General features: G+C 39.6%; 1 protein-coding gene across 2 annotated transcripts in view; it reads left to right on the plus strand.

Moving 5' to 3' along the window:
* DIAPH3 (diaphanous related formin 3) overlaps window positions 1–22,676 on the plus strand; it is a 1,718,568-nt gene that overhangs the window by 1,066,872 nt on the left and 629,020 nt on the right. For both annotated transcript variants that reach the window (XM_053707945.1, XM_053707946.1), the window contains exons 18-19: window positions 1,637–1,735; window positions 17,925–18,019. In XM_053707945.1, the coding sequence (XP_053563920.1) occupies window positions 1,637–1,735; window positions 17,925–18,019 (194 nt within the window). The remainder of the gene's footprint in view (window positions 1–1,636; window positions 1,736–17,924; window positions 18,020–22,676) is intronic.

The raw sequence follows: 22,676 nt of genomic DNA on the forward strand, positions 1-22,676 counted from the left end.
ACAATACAGTTTGATTGTTCTGGGCTTTCTAAAATGTTAATGCAATACAAAAGTTTACATTCTATTGCTATATATTACTCCTAGTTTGCTATTATTATAGGAGTTATTATTCACTTTTATTATTCACAAATATACATTTGTAATAGTCTCATGCCTCATTATCTCACAACCATTCTCTCTCATTTACTTTTATTTTTTATTGCAGCAGTAGAAGAATAATCTTTAGCTGTGATTATGTATATTTAGTATTTATTAGCTTTATTGTACATAAGTACTTTGTACTGTATTCAACATTTGTGGTTTAAGTCCAGGTCCACATCATCAAGGTCTCTTCCTTTCTTGGTCCTAATCTACAGTCAAACAATGCATGCTTTCAATCAATCAAACAGACAGGTACAGACCACAATGACAAAGGCCTTTTTGAATTTAGCTGGACACATGCCAAACACGGAAATGGACTGCACTCTGAAACTGGTCTGAGTATACATCCCATGTCACTGCAAAGCTTACATACCTGGGTATTCAATTGGTCAGTATAAAAACTAAAGTGTATTATTAATGATAAAAAACATATATAGGTAAATTCCAACTCACACAAACTCAGCCTGAATAGTCGGATATGAAGCCAACGATTGAGGCGAACACAAAATACTATTTGAAATGAATCCATAAACTATGGCTAATTGGAAACACTCAGTTCCTCAGATGGATAAGCCATAGCACTGACAACATGGAGTGGACAAACAGACACACATAAGACGTCTCTTTACACCATGTCTCCGAAGTATTCCTGGCCGATAAACAGGAACCTCGGCACCGGACAAATACACAATGCCAGCAATTTGCTCTTCCAGAATAAATTATACCTGCGTACTCCCCAGGAGTCACAGGCAGCTGCATTAGCTCTCAGTGTCCTAGGCAGTAAACCCCAGACAAGCCTGGGTGCAAACCCCATAGAGAAAATAACAAAAGAAAAATATTAACACAACACATAGCAAGTCTGACACTTTCTTGCAAGTACAATGCTAGATTAAAAGCATAATGGAAGAGTAAGTTTTTGTCTAGTTGTGTGGTTGCAAACGTGTACTTAATTATTTAATAATAACAACAACAATATTTAATTTCTCAATATGTAGGACAATATATGGAAAGTATTTAAAGGTGCATATGTCCATAACTCTAGGTATTTCCTACTGCTGAGAAATTTGAGAAACAGTTATGGGAGTAACTACTTGGAAATTACATTCCATACAAATCTCATAGTATAGCATATTATTATTATTATTATTATTATTATTATTATTATTATTATGATATAATGATATTACCTAGCAGACCAACATTTCGTTAAATGTCTGATGTTTCATTTTCTTGCATGTTTGGAGGTTTTTACTTGTAAATGGTTCACCATCTAAGAATTGTTTCCACAGCCTAGCAGTGTTGCTTATCCACATACAAAATATATATTATTAATTTGATCTGTTTAGTCACCAAAGCTAACCTATAACCAAGTAATTGTTTCAATGAGCTATAGTGAGTCACTTACAAACAATTTATGAACATTTCCAAGCTTTATATCTTTGGTGAAATAAAAATATGCATTTATTCTTCTGAGTTATTTTCCCTCTCTTCATAGTGAAGAAAGAAAACGAAGAAGATATTGAGGACAAGGTTTCAGTTAAAAAGCGAATTAAAGAACTGAAAGTGTTGGAACCTAAAATCGCACAAAACCTTTGTAAGTATTTAATTTTCTTCTTACTTTTCTCCAACATAGGTGTGTCCGGTCCACGGCGTTATCCTTACTTGTGGGATATTCTCTTCCCCAACAGGAAATGGCAAAGAGCCCAGCAAAGCTGGTCACATGATCCCTCCTAGGCTCCGCCTTCCCCAGTCATTCTCTTTGCCGTTGTACAGGCAACATCTCCACGGAGATGGCTTAGAGTTTTTTAGTGTTTAACTGTAGTTTTTATTATTCAATCAAGAGTTTGTTATTTTAAAATAGTGCTGGTATGTACTATTTACTCTGAAACAGAAAAGAGATGAAGATTTCTGTTTGTAAGAGGAAAATGATTTTAGCAACCGTTACTAAAATCGATGGCTGTTTCCACACAGGACTGTTGAGAGGAATTAACTTCAGTCGGGGGAACAGTGAGCAGACTTTTGCTGCTTGAGGTATGACACATTCTAACAAGACGATGTAATGCTGGAAGCTGTCATTTTCCCTATGGGATCCGGTAAGCCATTTTTATTACAGAAAGAAAAAAAGGGCTTCACAAGGGCTTTTAAGACTGTAGACATTTTCTGGGCTAAATCGATTTATATATAAGCATATTTTATACTCCATAGCCTTGAGGAATTATTTTAATCTTGGGAATTATGTAAAACACTGTATTGGACACCTTATTCTCTAGGGGCTTTCCCTAATCATAGGCAGAGTCTCATTTTCGCGCCTCTATTGCGCACTTGTTTTTGGGAAGCATGACATGCAGATGCATGTGTGAGGAGCTCTGATACATAGAAAAGACTTTCTGAAGGCGTCATTTGGTATCGTATTCCCCTTTGGGCTTGGTTGGGTCTCAGCAAAGCAGATACCAGGGACTGTAAAGGGGTTAAATATAAAAACGGCTCCGGTTCCGTTATTTTAAGGGTTAAAGCTTCCAAATTTGGTGTGCAATACTTTTAAGGCTTTAAGACACTGTGGTGAAATTTTGGTGAATTTTGAACAATTCCTTCATACTTTTTCACAATTGCAGTAATAAAGTGTGTTCAGTTTAAAATTTAAAGTGACAGTAACGGTTTATTTTAAAACGTTTTTTGTACTTGTTATCAAGTTTATGCCTGTTTAACATGTCTGAACTACCAGATAGACTGTGTTCTGAATGTGGGGAAGCCAAGGTTCCTTCTCATTTAAATAGATGTGATTTATGTGACACAAAATTTAGAGAAAATGATGCCCAAGATGATTCCTCAAGTGAGGGGAGTAAGCATGGTACTGCATCATCCCCTCCTTCGTCTACACCAGTCTTGCCCACACAGGAGGCCCCTAGTACATCTAGTGCGCCAATACTCCTTACTATGCAACAATTAACGGCTGTAATGGATAAAAAACATTTTAGCCAAAATGCCCACTTATCAGCGAAAGCGCGACTGCTCTGTTTTAGAAAATACTGAAGAGCATGAGGACGCTGATGATATTGGTTCTGAAGTGCCCCTACACCAGTCTGAGGGGGCCAGGGAGGTTTTGTCTGAGGGAGAAATTTCAGATTCAGGGAAAATTTCTCAACATGCTGAACCTGATGTGATTACATTTAAATTTAAATTGGAACATCTCCGCGCTCTGCTTAAGGAGGTGTTATCTACTCTGGATGATTGTGAGAATTTGGTCATTCCAGAGAAACTATGTAAAATGGGCAAGTTCCTAGAGGTCCCGGGGCCCCCGAAGCTTTTCCTATACCCAAGCGGGTGGCGGACATTGTAAATAAAGAATGGGAAAGGCCCGGTATACCTTTCGTCCCTCCCCCCATATTTAAAAAAATTGTTTCCTATGGTCGACCCCAGAAAGGACTTATGGCAGACAGTCCCCAAGGTCGAGGGGGCGGTTTCTACTCTAAACAAACGCACCACTATACCTATAGAAGATAGTTGTGCTTTCAAAGATCCTATGGATAAAAAATTAGAAGGTTTGCTTAAAAAGATGTTTGTTCAGCAAGGTTACCTTCTACAACCAATTTCATGCATTGTTCCTGTCACTACAGCAGCGTGTTTCTGGTTCGATGAACTAGAAAAGGCGCTCAATAATAATTCTTCTTATATTGAGGAGATTGTGGACAGAATTCATGCTCTCAAATTGGCTAATTCTTTCACCCTAGACGCCACTTTGCAATTGGCTAGGTTAGCGGCGAAAAATTCTGGTTTTGCTATTGTGGCGCGCAGAGCGCTTTGGCTAAAATCTTGGTCAGCGGATGCGTCTTCCAAGAACAAATTGCTTAACATTCCTTTCAAGGGGAAAACGCTGTTTGGCCCTGACTTGAAAGAGATTATCTCTGATATCACTGGGGGCAAGGGCCACGCCCTTCCTCAGGATAGGTCTTTCAAGGCCAAAAATAAACCTAATTTTCGTCCCTTTCGCAGAAACGGACCAGCCCCAAGTGCTACGTCCTCTAAGCAAGAGGGTAATACTTCTCAAGCCAAGCCAGCCTGGAGACCAATGCAAGGCTGGAACAAAGGAAAGCAGGCCAAGAAACCTGCCACTACTACCAAGACAGCATGAGATGTTGGCCCCCGATCCGGGACCGGATCTGGTGGGGGGCAGACTCTCTCTCTTCGCTCAGGCTTGGGCAAGAGATGTTCTGGATCCTTGGGCACTAGAAATAGTCTCCCAAGGTTATCTTCTGGAATTCAAGGGGCCTCCCCCAAGGGGGAGGTTCCACAGGTCTCAATTGTCTTCAGACCACATAAAAAAACAGGCATTCTTACATTGTGTAGAAGACCTGTTAAAAATGGGAGTGATTCATCCTGTTCCATTAGGAGAACAAGGGATGGGGTTCTACTCCAATCTGTTCGTAGTTCCCAAAAAAGAGGGAACATTCAGACCAATCTTAGATCTCAAGATCCTAAACAAGTTTCTCAAGGTTCCATCGTTCAAAATGGAAACCATTCGAACAATTCTTCCTTCCATCCAGGAAGGTCAATTCATGACCACGGTGGATTTAAAGGATGCGTATCTACATATTCCTATCCACAAGGAACATCATCGGTTCCTAAGGTTCGCATTCCTGGACAAGCATTACCAGTTTGTGGCACTTCCGTTGGATTAGCCACTGCTTGGGAACAATAATAGACTCCTTAGAAATGAGGATTTTTCTGACAGAGGCCAGAAAATCAAAACTTCTAAACTCTTGTCAAATACTTCATTCTGTTCCTCTTCCTTCCATAGCGCAGTGCATGGAAGTAATAGGTTTGATGGTAGCGGCAATGGACATAGTTCCTTTTGCGCGAATTCATCTAAGACCATTACAACTGTGCATGCTCAGTCAGTGGAATGGGGACTATACAGACTTGTCTCCGACGATACAAGTAGATCAGAGGACCAGAGATTCACTCCGTTGGTGGCTGTCCCTGGATAACCTGTCACAGGGGATGAGCTTCCGCAGACCAGAGTGGGTCATTGTCACGACCGACGCCAGTCTGGTGGGCTGGGGCGCGGTCTGGGGACCCCTGAAAGCTCAGGGTCTTTGGTCTCGGGAAGAATCTCTTCTCCCGATAAATATTCTGGAACTGAGAGCGATATTCAATGCTCTCAAGGCTTGGCCTCAGCTAGCAAAGGCCAAGTTCATACGGTTTCAATCAGACAACATGACGACTGTTGCGTACATCAACCATCAGGGGGGAACAAGGAGTTCCCTGGCGATGGAAGAAGTGACCAAAATCATTCAATGGGCGGAGACTCACTCCTGCCACTTGTCTGCAATCCACATCCCAGGAGTGGAAAATTGGGAAGCGGATTTTCTGAGTCGTCAGACATTTCATCCGGGGGAGTGGGAACTCCATCCGGAAATCTTTGCCCAAATTACTCAATTGTGGGGCATTCCAGACATGGATCTGATGGCCTCTCGTCAGAACTTCAAGGTTCCTTGCTACGGGTCCAGATCCAGGGATCCCAAGGCGACTCTAGTAGATGCACTAGTAGCACCTTGGAGCTTCAAACTAGCTTATGTATTCCCGCCGTTTCCTCTCATCCCCAGGCTGGTAGCCAGGATCAATCAGGAGAGGGCATCGGTGATCTTGATAGCTCCTGCGTGGCCACGCAGGACTTGGTATGCAGACCTGGTGAATATGTCATCGGCTCCACCATGGAAGCTACCTTTGAGACGAGACCTTCTTGTTCAAGGTCCGTTCGAACATCCGAATCTGGTCTCACTCCAACTGACTGCTTGGAGATTGAACGCTTGATCTTATCAAAGCGAGGGTTCTCAGATTCTGTCATTGATACTCTTGTTCAGGCCAGAAAGCCTGTAACTAGAAAAATCTACCACAAAATATGGAAAAAATATATCTGTTGGTGTGAATCTAAAGGATTCCCTTGGGACAAGATAAAAATTCCTAAGATTCTATCCTTTCTTCAAGAAGGTTTGGAGAAAGGATTATCTGCAAGTTCTTTGAAGGGACAGATTTCTGCCTTGTCTGTGTTACTTCACAAAAAGCTGGCAGCTGTGCCAGATGTTCAAGCCTTTGTTCAGGCTCTGGTTAGAATCAAGCCTGTTTACAAACCTTTGACTCCTCCTTGGAGTCTCAATTTAGTTCTTTCAGTTCTTCAGGGGGTTCCGTTTGAACCCTTACATTCCGTTGATATTAAGTTATTATCTTGGAAAGTTTTGTTTTTGGTTGCAATTTCTTCTGCTAGAAGAGTTTCAGAATTATCTGCTCTGCAGTGTTCTCCTCCTTATCTGGTGTTCCATGCAGATAAGGTGGTTTTGCGTACTAAACCTGGTTTTCTTCCGAAAGTTGTTTCTAACAAAAACATTAACCAGGAGATAGTCGTGCCTTCTTTGTGTCCGAATCCAGTTTCAAAGAAGGAACGTTTGTTGCACAATTTGGATGTAGTGCGTGCTCTAAAATTCTATTTAGATGCTACAAAGGATTTTAGACAAACATCTTCCTTGTTTGTTGTTTATTCTGGTAAAAGGAGAGGTCAAAAAGCAACTTCTACCTCTCTCTCTTTTTGGCTTAAAAGCATCATCAGATTGGCTTACGAGACTGCCGGACGGCAGCCTCCTGAAAGAATCACAGCTCATTCCACTAGGGCTGTGGCTTCCACATGGGCCTTCAAGAACGAGGCTTCTGTTGATCAGATATGTAAGGCAGCGACTTGGTCTTCACTGCACACTTTTACTAAATTTTACAAGTTTGATACTTTTGCTTCTTCTGAGGCTATTTTTGGGAGAAAGGTTTTGCAAGCCGTGGTGCCTTCCATCTAGGTGACCTGATTTGCTCCCTCCCTTCATCCGTGTCCTAAAGCTTTGGTATTGGTTCCCACAAGTAAGGATGACGCCGTGGACCGGACACACCTATGTTGGAGAAAACAGAATTTATGTTTACCTGATAAATTACTTTCTCCAACGGTGTGTCCGGTCCACGGCCCGCCCTGGTTTTTTTAATCAGGTCTGATAATTTATTTTCTTTAACTACAGTCACCACGGTATCATATGGTTTCTCCTATGCAAATATTCCTCCTTTACGTCGGTCGAATGACTGGGGAAGGCGGAGCCTAGGAGGGATCATGTGACCAGCTTTGCTGGGCTCTTTGCCATTTCCTGTTGGGGAAGAGAATATCCCACAAGTAAGGATGACGCCGTGGACCGGACACACCGTTGGAGAAAGTAATTTATCAGGTAAACATAAATTCTGTTTTTTCCCCTTAACAAACATACATTTGATTAAAAAAAATATTTATAGAAGTCCAATTTCTCAAGCATCCAATAGCCTTTTGTAGTCGGAGACAATCTATGGACATTCAAGTTCCAATTGCTAATCACACTTGTGGAATCTAGTTTTGATTAAATACTTTGTTCTTCAATAACAAAGCCCAGAATGTTTATGTAGCATACAGGGCATTTACCCAGTGGGCCAAAGTCGTATGTTTTGGCCCGAGGCATGTTGCCTTAGACCTGCACAGCCACCAGCATTATTATTTGTGCGTGATGCACAGCCAGCCATTCATGTCACACCCACCACCCTGTCTCTTTGTGCCAGCTCAGGGCCAGATTGACAGTCACAGAGAAGCAGCTCCTCTCAATGGTGCATGTTGATGTCTGTGTGTGATATTTCTGTGATTCTTAGATGTCTGCAGTGTGTTTATGTGTGCATGGGGTGCCTGTGGATTTTTATGTGTTATTTTCTCACAGTTTACTTGTGATGTGATCAGGTTCCCAATATTTTGAGTTACATTGACTACACAGGCTCATTAGCAATAATTTGTTTTTTTCAATATCTTCTGTATTTTTTTTTTAATTACATTTAACTTTGATTTATTGACAATTAGTTTACAAAATAAAGTGACCGAAAGATGTTACAGACTTTAAATGTCAAATTAGTTTATATAGTTTCCAGTTTTGGGGTATTGTTAAATAACTAAAGGGGGATGCGCAGCTCTTCCTTAAAATACTTTGGTTTATTTTTCAGTCTGGCTCTGTCTTGGCCTGTTATTGGTCTGTGGTCTTGGATAACTTTTCAAGTTATCCTCATTAGGACAGTATTTTTCCCCCCAGATGAGCAAAAGAGTAAGTTGTAGAATTCCAAAAATTATTTTGACCACCCTGGTAATACTTACCAGTGAGATCCCCCTTTCTGGAGGGGCATGGACAGAAAATTGCCACCACCCCTTTTACTTACGTAAAGGTGACTTTCCTTCCATCCATCCTACTACTCCTAGTTCTGTCCAACTGTTAAGTAGACAAGGGCTAGGAAGTTTCCTCTCTGGATTTCCTGAGTTTTGTGTATTGCCCTGGGCTAATGGATTTAAAGCTTTGGAAAAAAGAAAGTTATTTCCACAGTACCTGATTATACCACCTAAGCTCCTCCTAATATCAAGATCTCTCAACCAGATCTCATAAGTAACTGAAAAAAGAAAAAAGGGGAGGGTGAGGAGCGCTAAAGAAGCCAAATGGGCTAATAAAGCTAAAAGGGGGTATATGGGGAAACAGTAAAAAATGTGATTTGAAAAGTATTAAGAATAAAAGGTATTTATTAACAATGATTATAGCAGGTTAAAATAGGCATAGGGATAATCGAGCAATGCTTGTATAGTGTTTGCAATCAAATATATTAAAGGGACAGTACACTGTAAAATTGTTTTTCCATAAATGTATTTTAAATGACTTGTTATACCAACTGAAGAGTATAAAATACTTGAGAAATTGCATTTTCAGGTTTATTTGTTTATCTGAAGTAGCTTGTTTTGTGCTTTGAAACCACAGCCTATTACAATGGGTTGAGCTTCAGGTAATATCAGATCTCATTATGTTAACACTTGGTGTACACACACTTGCTTCCTTATTTTATATTTGTCTGGAACACCAAAGCTCAATGCATAGAGAGAACAATGGAAAAGTATCATTGTATTACTTAACTATCCTGCCCCCCACTGTGAGTTTAATTCCTTCTGCTGACTGTGTTTACTTAGGCTTGTCAATAGCGTATACGCCAGTATCAAAACTTTCAGTATAGGTTGGGAAACCACAGGCTAAATCGGCTATTTCAAATGCCGAAATATGAGTAAAGGAGCTACTTGCAACCAATTTAATACACTCTAGCAGGTAAAAAGGATCATTGGGAATAATTTAAAGGGGAGAAAGTTTTTGGGTGAACTGTCCCTTTAAGCACAATGATTACAATCGAGTGACCTTGGGTCTACAATGATAGTGTGATACGCCCACCAGTGAATTGCGTATTGTAATCTTAGAATATTGAATGATAACAGAAGAGTGTATATGACAAAAATGTAATTACACAGATAAATACACAATTTTAAATAGAATGTACAATGCACATTGACATAAAATACAAATCTTATATAAAAGCAATATACAATGGTGTCCAAAAACCTTGTCGGGGAGGATAAAAAAATAACTGTAAAGTGTCCAATAATCACAAAGTGTCCAAACAAAATAAGTGTCCAAAATGAATAAAATGAGTGTTCTTATATCCAAATGAGTGAAACTGATGAGTCAGTGATGGAAAATACAATGAAACAGAAAAAACTTGTAAAAAACTGGATGAAAAAATGAAAAAAGTAATGTGGTGTACACCAAAAAATTTTAAAACTATGTGCACTAAATGTGAGGAGTTAGTGAAATTTATAAAAAAATAAATTTATAAAATGTATGAAAAAATGGTGATATCACAAATATAGAAAAATAAAAAATATGAAAAAGGAAAATTATTTTTCCGGATATGGATGTTATCCACAACTTGTATCCAATGGACTTTATCCTATATGGAGTAGACTTATAATTCCGTAATGTAAAGTATTTAATACTTTGGTGATTTCAAATGTTTATCCATATGGTCTATAAATAAACTTCAGTTTAAAGGATTGATCAATATCCTATGCCCTATAAAAGATAGATGACATAGTGCAATAACGCTAAAAATTTTTGAAGTAAAAGGTAAAATGCTTACCTGAGTGAGAGCCTGAGCCGTTTTCCAGAATAAATTAATGTCTACGCGTTTCGGTCTTTAACAAGACCTTTTTCAAGACTGGCAACGACTATGTGGAAAGTGTTTTCTTATAAAGAAGATAAGGGCCAATGGCTTACCTGTGTTTGAGCGCCAAAAGTTTTTTTGTCAGACCGGAAGTGTCTTTTTGTCACTTCCGGTTTTGGGTGTTTCTAGTCGTGACGTCATATCCGGTATAGGTAACTTCCGGAATGGCAAAATATTTTTACTTTCACTTTGGCTTTTTCAAGAGCTAATTTATGGGTAAGACTTGGAGAAGGACTTAGAAGAAAAATAGTTGGTTATGTTAATATGCAAATATACGTTTATAAATATATATATATATATATATATATATATATATATATATATATATATATATATATATAATTTCAATATTTGCATTTTCTAGAATACCTTATATAAAAAGTGACTTTAAAAATAACTGACTTTAAAATAATTTGGCTTTATGGTCTCAGGTTCTCACTCAGAATATTTAGGAATTTACACATGGGCATCTATTTATCAAGCCGTCAACGACAAATAAGCTGGAATTCCGCAGCGTATTTGTGGCGAGCCTGATTCGCCTTAGTTATCAAACCCTAAAAAACGTCAAAAGTAGAATTTTGTGACGTAACATATGATCCGCCGGACTCAGTCCGAGACAGATAGATGCCTACGTCACTACAGATGTTCCGAACGCAAGTTCGGCACAATCTGACTACTTTTGTAAGTTATCAAATATCTACCAGGTACGCTCGCCACTATTCTGGCCCAGCGTACCTGGTTTTCAATCCGCCACCCTGGAGGCGGCGGATGCCATAGGAATCAATGGGAGTCGGAAAGCAGCGAAAGCTTATGTTCGCTGCTGCCCGATATCCCATTGATTCCCATCGGAATGTTGACACCTAACATGTACCCCAAGTCTAAATACCCCTAATCTGCCCCCCCCTACACTGCCGCCATCTACATTATAATTATTAACCCCTAATCTGCCGTCCCTACACCGCCACCAACTAAATAAATTATTAACCCCTATCCTACCGCAACTAAATAAACGTATTAACCCCAAAACCGCTGCTCCCGGAGCCCACCTCCACCTACATTATACTTATTAACCCCTAATCTGCCGCCCCCAACGTCGCCGCCACTATATTAAATGTATTAACCCCTAAACCTAAGTCTAACCCTAACACCCCCTAACTTAAATCTAATTTCAATAAATCTAAATAAATATTACTATCATTAAATAAATTATTTCTATTTAAAACTAAATACCTATAAAATAAGCCCTAAGCTAGCTACAATATAACTAATAGTTACATTGTAGCTATCTTAGGGTTTATTTTTATTTTACAGGCAACTTTGTATTTATTTTAACCAGGTAGAATAGTTATTAAATAGTTATTAACTATTTAATAACTTCCTAGTTAAAATAAATACAAAAGTACCTGTAAAATTAACCTAACCTAAGTTACAATTACACCTAACACTACACTATAATTAAATAAATTCCCTAAACTAAATACAATTAAATACAAAAAAAATCATCTTAAGTACAAAAAAAACAAACACTAAATTACAGAAAATAATAAACAAAGTACAATATTTTTTAAACTAATTACACCTAATCTAATCACCCTAACAAAGTAAAAATTCCCCCCCCAAAATAAAAAAGCCCTACCCTACGCTAAATTACAAGTAGCCCTTAAAAGGGCTTTTTGCAGGGCATTGCCCCAAATTAATCAGCTCTTTTACCTGTAAAAAAAATACAACCCCCCCAACATTAAAACCCACCACCCACACAACCAACCCTACTCTAAAACCCATCCAATCCCCCCCTTAAAAAAACCTAACACTAACCCCTTGAAGATCACCCTACCTTGAGAAGTTTTCACCCAACCAGGCCGTGGTCCTCCAGACGGGCAGAAGTGGTCCTCTAGACGGGCAGAAGTCTTCATCCAGGCGGCATCTTCTATCTTCATCCATCCGGCGAGGAGCGGCTCCATCTTCAAGACATCCGACGCGGAGCATCCTCTTCAGACGGCGACTGAAGAATGAAGATTCCTTTAATTGACGTCATCCAAGATGGAGTCCCTTCAATTCCGATTGGCTGATAGAATTCAGCCAATCGGAATTAAGGTAGCATCAGCCAATAGGATTGAAGTTTAATCCTATTGGCTGATCCAATCAGCCAATAGGATTGAGCTCGCATTCTATTGGCTGTTCCAATCAGCCAATAGAATGCAAGCTCAATCCTATTGGCTGATTGATAGGTTTGAATTTCAATCCTATTGGCTGATCCAATCAGCCAATAGGATTTTTCCTACCTTAATTCCGATTGGCTGATAGAATTCTGTCAGCCTATTGGAATTGAAGGGACGCCATCTTGGATGACGTCACTTAAAGGAACCTTCATTCTTCAGGTGGCGGGGTCCGGGAGCTGCGGTTTATGGGTTTATAATTGTATTTAGTTGCGGCGGGGTCCGGGGTTCCTTAATCATGTTTCTTATGTGATCTCCTTGCTTTGTGTAGTGGGTATTGGCTCTGAGGCTGAGAAAGGAAAAATTCTTGAAGGATTTAGTGGGGCATAGTTGCCGACTTTTTCTGGTGCGTTTTTTTTTTTAACTTTGCGGTCCACCTTATGACCGGGAGTTGTTACGCTGGGTTTTTACGTTTTTGCATTCCTGACCGTGTGGCGACGAGGACTTTCTGCTTCGTTGGATCTGGTCATAGGAGGCGGTGAGTGCCCCAGCCATTGTGGGTGTCAGGTGCCGTTCGTTTTTTTTTTTTTTTTTTTTTTTTTTTTTTCTGATTTAGTCCTATTTTTCTCTTTGGTTTTAACCATGGAGAATTCTGAAGCTGAGACTGTTGTTTCTGATTCCGATTCTTCCTTTTGTGAGGAAGGTGCTTCGGCCCCACTGACGCAATTTTACCAGTCCTGTCTCTTGTGCCTGCTTAGAGCGCCTGGTTCCTTGGGCTCGAGCCCTAATGTTTATTCTCCCTCGCACAGGCTGGTTTGATTCCCTCTGATGATGGGTGGTTATTTCCGCTTCAATATATTAATGGCGCTGGTTCGCATGCAGGACCCAGTGGTTTCTGTGCGGGTGAATATTCCTCCATGTTGCACCTTTCGTTATTGGATCACGCGGCTGCGCGTTCTACTCTGTCGTCTTTTCGACTTATTGGGGGACCCTCTATCAGTCGGGGAATGTTTCCTTGAATGGTGCTTCGAGCTAGACTATTGGGGATGTAGATCGTCTCCTGTTGGTCCGTCGCTCATGTCCTTTCCCAGAGTTTTTTTTTGGCGGATGCCTTCGGGCTGCCTTATTTTCTTCCGGTTAGGATATATTTTTTATTTATTTTATTTGATTTTTCCTTCGGGAATTTTTGGGATTGTCTTGCTTTTATTACTTTTAAGTTGTTTGTGGACTGTTGGGTCCGTGGTTTGTGTGCACTTTGTTTAATTGCATTTTACGCCTGGTGGGTCCGGCGGGACCTTGAGTGTTTTGCTTTATTGTTATATTGTTTGTTTTCACAAACTACTCTATACATCTACATCCGGACTTTTGGGTCCGCATACCGGGAGAGTTTGGACGTGCCACTCTATTCCCGGGGCTTGGTCGGTGGCTTCTGCCACGTAGCTTCTGACTCTTCTTAGGGGGGGGCTTCTCCACTAGCAGCCTTGGTCTTCTTGCTACCCTTTGGGTGGTTTAGGCTCCTAAGGTCTCTGGACCTTGTTTCGTTCCACTTTAATGGATCCTCTTTGTGGATTAGCGGTGGAGCGCTTGAATGGTATGCAAGACATAATGGGATCATGCCTGCATTCTCTGTGATCTGGCAGTGGTGCTGTGGCTAGCCTGTGACTTGCCACACGGGGACCTTGGTTCGCCTTCTTCGCTGCTGGAGGTCTCTTCTAGCTAGAACCCGGATTTATTGGGGTCGCCTTGTTTCGGTTCTGGTTCTGTTTTTGTCCAGAATTTCGCGGAGTTTAAGCTCTGTGTCATGGGTTCTATCGCCTTGAGATCGGTTCTGCGTTTTTTTCGCAGTTCTTTTCTTAGGGTCTTGCTAGAGTTCCCCTTTTTTTAGGTTCCTTCCACGGGTGAGGTGTGTCTGACCGGAATTTTAGTTGGGGTCCTCTTCTTCAGGTCTATTTGTGGATCTGATCTGGGATAGGGCTGGGGTTCCGGGTGGTGTTGGTATAGCTCTGTCTATGCTTGTCCCTGTTTTTCTCTCCTATATCGGGTTGCGTCTTGAAGGGGATCTTCTTTTTCTCTCTTTAGAGAGCCTGGTTCCCTTCTTTTGGCTACTCAGGGCCTTTGTTTTCTGTGAGGGAATGTGTTCTGGACTTTCTTTGGGGGTCCGTTGTTCTGGTGCTCTGACCTTGCAGCAGCATTTCTGTGTAGTGCCTTGGTAAGGGTCACTTTTCCCTCATATCTTCCACAACGTTATCTTTTGTGGGGTCCCAAGATTGCTATCTCGGGTAGTCTCTGCTCCTTTGGGGGCTGGCTCGTTTTTGGTTCGTTTTTGACTCCTGTGTCGAGTTTTGTGTCCGGGGGGCAAGGTTTCCTTTGTCATCCGTCTTCCCTTGGGGGTCTTTTGTCTCTCTGGGGGAGTGTTCCTATTTGTCCCTGATTCAGGGATTGAGATACCCTTGGGACTGGGCTTCTGGGTTCGGTGTTCCTCTGGTTCTGGGGACTCTGTCGCTGGATTTTTCCCTGTCATTGACAGGTTGGTCTTTCTGTGCGTGGGAGGTCCTCGTTGCGGCGGCCTTGCGGTAGTTGAAGACGTCCCGGGTTATCTCGGGATCCCAAGCTGTGGTTCTGGTCATCGTTTGACTTTTCAGCTGCCTCTGTTTCTTTTGGATACAGTTGGGTCCCTGTTGAGGTGCTTTTTCTGAGCTCTCGGGGGGGGTTTGGATTCTCTGGATTTTCCCTTCATGGAGGGGTGTTTTGTCTAGGAACCTGGTTTTGGCTGGTTCCTTTTCTCCTGAGCTGCGGGGTTCTCATAGGGAGGCGCCTAGGTTTGAGGCGAACTCCTTGGTTCCCTTTAAGCTGGGGAGCTGGACAAGGTGTTTTGTTTCCCTTTATCTGTGACTGTACTATGGCGTGCTACTCCATTGTCTGTGTGGTTTTCTGTTTCTCGAGATTTTTGTTCTCTTTTGGTCTCCGACTTGGTCGCATTTGGCTGATGATGCCCTTTTTCTGGCATCTAGTGAGGCTTTCTGGAGTCTCCCAAACTAGTTTGATTTGTCTTTTGGAAGACAGGGTTCTGGTTAGTTATCCCTCTACCTTGCTTCTTCCTTTGGGGAGTTGTTGGTCAGGGTTCCCTTATGGGGGTGTGTGTATGGGATCTGCCTTTGGACGATAGAGCGCTTTGAGTGCTGTTGGCTCAGTGGTGTTGCATGTGGTTTTTACCTAGGCTTGGGACTGTCGTTTGTGTCCTTAGGGCCCTTTTTTCTTCATGTTTTTGCTCCCTGCTTTTGGATGAAGCGGTACTTCTTTTTTTTTTTTTTTTTTTTCAATGATGTGGATGTGGTTCAGCCATGGTGCCCTCAGATTGGGCCGCCTCTCACCCTCCCGTTCTTGGCATTCAATGTCCTCTTTGGCTTGGGTATTATTTTCCCACACGTAATGAATGCAGCTGTGGACTCTTTCCCTTTAGGAAGAAAAACATAAATTATGCTTACCTGATAATTTCATTTTCTTCCGTGGGAAAGAGTCCACAACCCACCACCCGTTTTTTGAGTCTTTTTTTGTGTTTTGTCTTCTGGCACCCTTTCACCTTGATATTTCTTCCACTGGTTCTTGTTCCTCGGCAGAATGACTGGCGGATAGGTGAAGTGGGAGGTGTACTTGAGCCTTTGTCTGCTGTGTCTTTGCCTCCTCCTGGTGGCCAGGTTCTTATTTATCACAAGTAATGAATGCGGCTGGGGACTCTTTCCCACGGAAGAAAATTAAATTATTAGGTAAGCATAATTTGTTTTTTTTATTTAAGGTTGAACATATTTGTTCTCTTTTTAAAGAGGTTTTGCTTACTTTGGAGGTTTAGAATCCTAAACCATCTTATTTTAAACCTTGAAATAATTTAAATGCAGTATATTAATCAGTTTCTACGAAATTTCCTGATACTGTTTCTGATTTGATTGCTTAAGAATGGTCTAAACCAGGTGTGTATTTTAATCCTGCAAGATTTAAAAAGCTATATCCTTTACCTGCTGCTAATCTAGAGTTATGGGAAACTATTGCTAAGGTGGATGGGGTCATTTCCACTTTAGCTAAGCATACTACTATTCCTTTAGAAGACAGTACTACTTTTAAAGACCCTTTAGACCGAAAATTTGGATCTTTTCTAAGGAGAGCCTTTTTACATGCTTGTTATATTTTTAGACCTGCTGTATCTATTGTGGATGTAGCTGCAGCTTCTAATTATTGATTAGACAGTCTTGTTCAGCAGTTTCCTACTGACCCTGTTATTTCTAATCTGTTCAGTTTGCTTCAAAGTGCACATTATTTTATTTGCGACTCTGTGGCGTGTGTGCAGAAAAGGCTTCTTCCGCTTCACTCTCCCGTACAGCTTCTCCTTGTGCAAAGTGCGCTGAATTGTTGAACGATGCACAGTGACACTATCTGCAGCAAGATTATGTCATAGGTCTTTAGAGGTGGTCTGTGGGCTGTTTTTGACCGTTCTCACCATCCTTTGCCTCTCCGATATTTTTCTTGGCCTGCCACTTCTGGCCTTAACAAGAAGTGTGCCTGTGGTCTTCCATTTCCTCACTATGTTCCTCACAGTGGACACTGACAGCTTAAATCTCTGTGATAGCTTTTATACCCTAAACCATAATGTTGAAAAATCTTAGTTTTCAGGTCATTTGAGAGTTGTTTTGAGGCCCCATGTTGCCACTCTTCAGAGGAGAGTCAAAGAGAACAACAACTTGCAATTGGCCACCTTAAATACCTTTTCTCATGATTGGATGCACCTGTCTATGAAGTTCAATGCTTAATGGGCTCACAACCAATTGTGTGTTCCAATTAATCAGTGCTAGGTAGTTACACATATTCAAATCAACAAAATGACAAGGGTGCCTAAATGTATGCACCTGTCTAATTTCGTTTTGATGCATATTGCACATTTTCTGTTAATCCAATAAGCCTCGTCTCACTACTGAAATATTACTGTGTCCTTCAGTTATTTGATAGATCAAAATGAAATTGCTGATCCAAACACCCAATTATTTATAAATGAAAATCATGAAAATTGTCAGGGGTGCCTAAACTTTTGCATACAACTGTATTATATATATATATATATATATATATATATATATATATATATATATATATATATATATATATATATATATATATATATATATATGTGTGTGTGTGTGTATATATATGTATATATATATATATATATATATATATATATATATATATATATATATATATATGTACACATAAACACAAATTTTTCTATAATATTTATATTCATTTATCAGGTTAAAAAATGCATTATTTTTTTATTATTGAGAATAGGTGAATCTGCCAACATTACCAAGTTCATGGGGGTTTACCCAGCTGTTAAAATTGAATCATTAAAAATAACATATATTAACAAAGCTTACATATTTAAAAAAAAAAAAATCTCCTATTTGTTTTTTTAATTGCTTTAAAGGATATTTTACTTTTATGTGTTTCCTTTCTCAGCTATTTTCCTAGGTTCATACAGGCTGCCTTATGAAGAAATAAAAAAAATTATTCTGGAAATCGATGAAACACAGTTGTCAGAGTCTATGATTCAGGTGAAGTTATTTTTAGTTATCCTAACTTTTGTAGAAAGCATGTCAGAAATGTACAGTATATGAGGGATTTCTAACTTTTGTCTACTCCTTTGTTGGAGTAACTCCTTACAGAGATAGTAATGTAAATAACAAAAATGCCTAAGATGGATAGATTATTTAAGATTGTATTTACTTAAATTAGTAATTGTATGACATTTCTTTTATAACGGTGGTAAGAGTCCATGAACTATTAATCATGGCAATTTATCTCCCTACCACTAGGAGGAGGCAAAGTTTTGCAAACCCCTACAGCTTTATATGTACCACCTCTATGGTAGTCAGGCTTATCTTTGCCTCCTCTGGAGGAAGGTGAAGATGTGCAGATGATTATTTTTTTTCTTGAGAGGGGATTTTAGACTGATTTGAGGCCCATTTCCCCTCAGAGTACAGTGCTTATGAGAGGGAAGTTAAAGAGTACAGGTTGTGACTTATTTTCTTGTATACTGGTAGTGGGAGTCCACTATACAAAACTCCTGGGAATTATTCTTCTCTACCACTAGGAGAAGTAAAAAGATATCAAACCCCAAGAACGCTATAAAACCCCTCCTACCTCATACCTCAGTCTTTACTTTGCCTTTGCTGTGGAGGTGGTTGAAGAATGAAGATGTGCATTTGATTTTTCAGAGGGAGGGGTTTTCCCCTCAGAGTACAGTGCTTGCCAGAGACATGTATATGGGGTATGGTTTGTGGTTCTTTTTTTCTTTCCTACCTCATGGGAAATTTTTCATAAAGTTTCCATAGTTGGTCTACAATATTCTCCTGTTTCATAACCTCTGCTGAAATGTTTCAGTACTGGTTTGGCTGTCTGCTGATTGTTTGCTAGTGGACGAATATCTATTGGTAAGTATAATTTATTAACATTTAGACACACTATCTATATATTTTGGGCACTTTTTTAAGATTTTATAAATATATATATATATATATATATTCTATCGATATATTTTGGGCACTTTTTTAAGATTTTATATATATATATATATATATATATATATATATATATATAAAATTACTCACAGACCAGCACTCCCAATTTGTTCGAAGCTTCCAGGGTGCTCTTTAAACATCCAAATCCAGTCAATCCAATAGAAAGGCACTCACCAGTATTGAATAAATAGTTTTCTTTATTAGTGATGTTTCGGTGGGTTTAACCCTTTCCTCAGACCATAAAAACATGTTTTCTTACATGTAGCACTGCTCATATCATCTATTTGCTACATTGCCCATGTGACAAATTATATACAGGGAAAACTTGTGATGATGCACTGTGGTATTGTGAGCTTTGTAAATCAGGAAACAAGTATTTATGGCAAAAGTTATGAAGGTTAGCCCTAAAATTAGAGCTTGTTGCTCTTTTTTGTATTAATCAGAAAACAACTTCTATGTAGCCTGATTAAACAATATGAGACATTTAATATATGATGAATTTTAGTATTAACTACAAACTTATGTGTTAATAAAGATAAGGATATAATAATGAGATACATATCATATGTTCAATATATATCGAAAGGAAGCCACAGAAGGAGTAGATATACTGACATGGTCTGAATCAGTAATTATAGTAACAAAAATAGAACTCCTTTACTTCACGCAATCACACACATCCTAAAATTTCAGACACTCCGCAGACACACATTGTTTGTTTGTAATGGATATTGCAGATAATAGGATTTGCCCAATAATTCAGAATGGTGACAACAACATGCAGGTAAGAAGCTTAAAGGCTTTAGTTTGGTTCGTGTACGTTACCACCTTAAGGACCGTGAGTGTTCCGTTACCGCATTGGGAGATCCGTGTCTGGGACAGGCAGCGTGTGTGAATGCGGCTTACTTCCGGGTAGCGGTAAAAAAGTAGATCCGGCCGTTCAGTGATCCAGACTCGGTAATAACAAAGTTGCAACAAAAACATATGACATTCAAAAAGGTAACAAAAGTAAATATTGGAACGATACTTAGCACAGAATACAAGTGATAGGAGACCTGAAATAGGAATAGCTACATCAGAGTAGGTATGACTTCAATAATCAGGCAGTAAATGAATGCAACAGGTAGTCCTTAAATAGGAAGGAGATCACATAGGAGGAGTTAGAGTTAAAGGTATACCACATCTCCCCCCTTCAAGGAAGCACCCCAGGGGATTCCAAACTAGGTTTCTCAGGATAGCGGCGATGAAAATTCCGCAGAAGACGGGGAGTGCGAAGATCAGAATGAAGTTGCCAAGAGTTATCCTCCGAACCATAACCCTTCCATTTCACAAGGTACTCCAACCTCCGTCTATGGATCCTAGAATCCAACACAGCTTCAACCTCATACTCCTCTCGATCATCAATGACTATCGGAGGTGGTCTAGACAAGGAGAGGGACTGAGGTGAAGGAAGATATGGCTTCAGCAAAGAGACGTGGAAAGAGGGATGAATTTTAAAATCCTGAGGAAGCTCCAATCTCAAAGCATTTGGGTTGATTATTTTAGACACCTTAAAAGGACCCAAATATTGATTAGCTAGCTTTTTGCTAGGAACGGAAAGTTTAAGATTCTTTGTTGATAGTAGAACTAAATCTCCAATTTGATAGGTAGGACCTGCTGTATGATGGGTATCATACAACCTTTTCTGATATTCTTTGGCTTCTGAAAGATGTTTTTTCAGGATGTCCAGCCTTTCATGTAAATTAGTCGCAAAATCCAATGCAGAGGGTGAGTACACTTGTTGAGAACTCAAAGAGATGGTGGTAGGATGATATCCGTAAGTAACAAAGAATGGGGATAATTTAGTTGATGAAGAAGTGGTATTATTATAACAGAACTCTGCCAAAGGTAGATAAGATGACCAATCATCCTGAAGATGAGATATGTAGCAGCGAAGATATTGCTCAAGGGTTTGATTAAGTCGTTCCGTGAGACCATTTGTCTGGGGGTGAAATGCAGTCGAGTATCGTGAATCAATCTGGATTAGCTTGCATAAAGATTTCCAAAAATTAGAGGTAAACTGAGTACCACGGTCAGTTATAATAACTTTAGGCAATCCATGCAAGCGAACTATATTGTCTAAGAAAACATGAGCTGTTGTGAAAGCTGTAGGAAGACCTTTTAATGGAATGTAATGAGCCAGTCTTGTTAAATGGTCAATGACAACTAAGATAGTATTGTATTGATGGGATTCAGGTAATTCAACAATAAAGTCCATTGATATGGTACTCCAGGGTTTGTCAGGAATAGGCAGAGGAGACAAAAGACCTGATGGTCTTTTGTGAACTAACTTATTTCTGGCGCAGGTATCGCAATGTTTTACATAATTTGTTATATAAGTATCCATGAGTGGCCACCAATAATTTCTCCTAGTTAGGTCAATAGTTTTAGAAATACCTGGATGACCCGCAAGTGTCCCATCATGGGTTTGTTTAAGGATGGAAGATCTCATTTGTTGGGGGATGTAAAGTTTTGATTTATGGTAAAAAAGACCAGTATTGGAATCTTTCTGACAGTCTATTCCATGAGGTGGTTCATGCTTTAATTCTTTTAATATATCTTCTTCCAAAGGTGTAAGTAAACCTATAATCTTTTCTTTTGGAATGATTTGGTTGATTTGATCTTGAGTGTCTTGATCATGTTGTCTAGAGAGAGCATCGGCTTTGGTATTCAAGTGTCCCGGTCTGTATGTTAGAAGAAAATTAAAACGATCAAAAAATATCGACCATCTTGCTTGGCGTGCAGACAAAGTCTTACTTGTCTTTAGGAATTCAAGATTTTTATGGTCGGTAAAAATCTTAAAAGGCAGTTTGGAACCTTCTAATAAATGTCTTCAGTGTTCTAGGGCACGTTTTTTACCTAGAAGTTCTTTATCTCCTATGCTATAGTTTTTCTCAGCGCTAGTCAACATCTTCGAATAAAAAGCAATAGGATGAATCTCAGTCATGTTTTTATCCTGTTGTGATAATACTGCACCGATACCTGAGTCAGATGCATCTACTTCAAGAATAAATTCCAAATCAAAGTCTGGCATAGCTAAGATGGGTGCTGTGGTAAAATATTCTTTCAACTTGTTGAAAGCTTGACTTGCGGATTCTGTCCATTTAAATCTTTGTTTTTCACTAGTAAGTGCTGTTAATGGTTAAACGATTGAAGAAAATTTTTTAATAAACTTTCTATAAAAGTTCGCAAAACCAATGAATCGTTGTACAGATTTTGTTGAAGTGGGAGTAGGCCAATTCAAAATTGCTGATACCTTCTCCGGATCCATTTGTATTTTGTTGGGACTGATGATGTAACCCAAGAATTTTATTTCTGTAACATGAAAAGAACATTTTTCCAATTTAGCATATAATTTGTGTTCTTTTAAACGAGTCAATACCCAGCGTACATGTTTTTCATGTTCCTGTGGTGTTCTAGAATAAATTAGGATGTCATCAAGGTATATTATGACACAAACGTCAATCAGGTCTCGGAATATCTCGTTTATAAAAAACTGAAAAGTTGCTGGGGCATTACTCAGACCGAAAGGCATTACATTATACTGAAAAAGGCCATATCTAGTCCGGAATGCCGTCTTCCATTCGTGACCCTCTTTGATTCTAATCAAATTATAAGCCCCCTTTAAATCTAGTTTGGTGTAAATAGTGGC

This window comes from Bombina bombina, chromosome 3 (genome assembly GCF_027579735.1).
Source record: "Bombina bombina isolate aBomBom1 chromosome 3, aBomBom1.pri, whole genome shotgun sequence".
In the NCBI taxonomy this organism is placed as follows: Eukaryota; Metazoa; Chordata; class Amphibia; order Anura; family Bombinatoridae; genus Bombina; species Bombina bombina.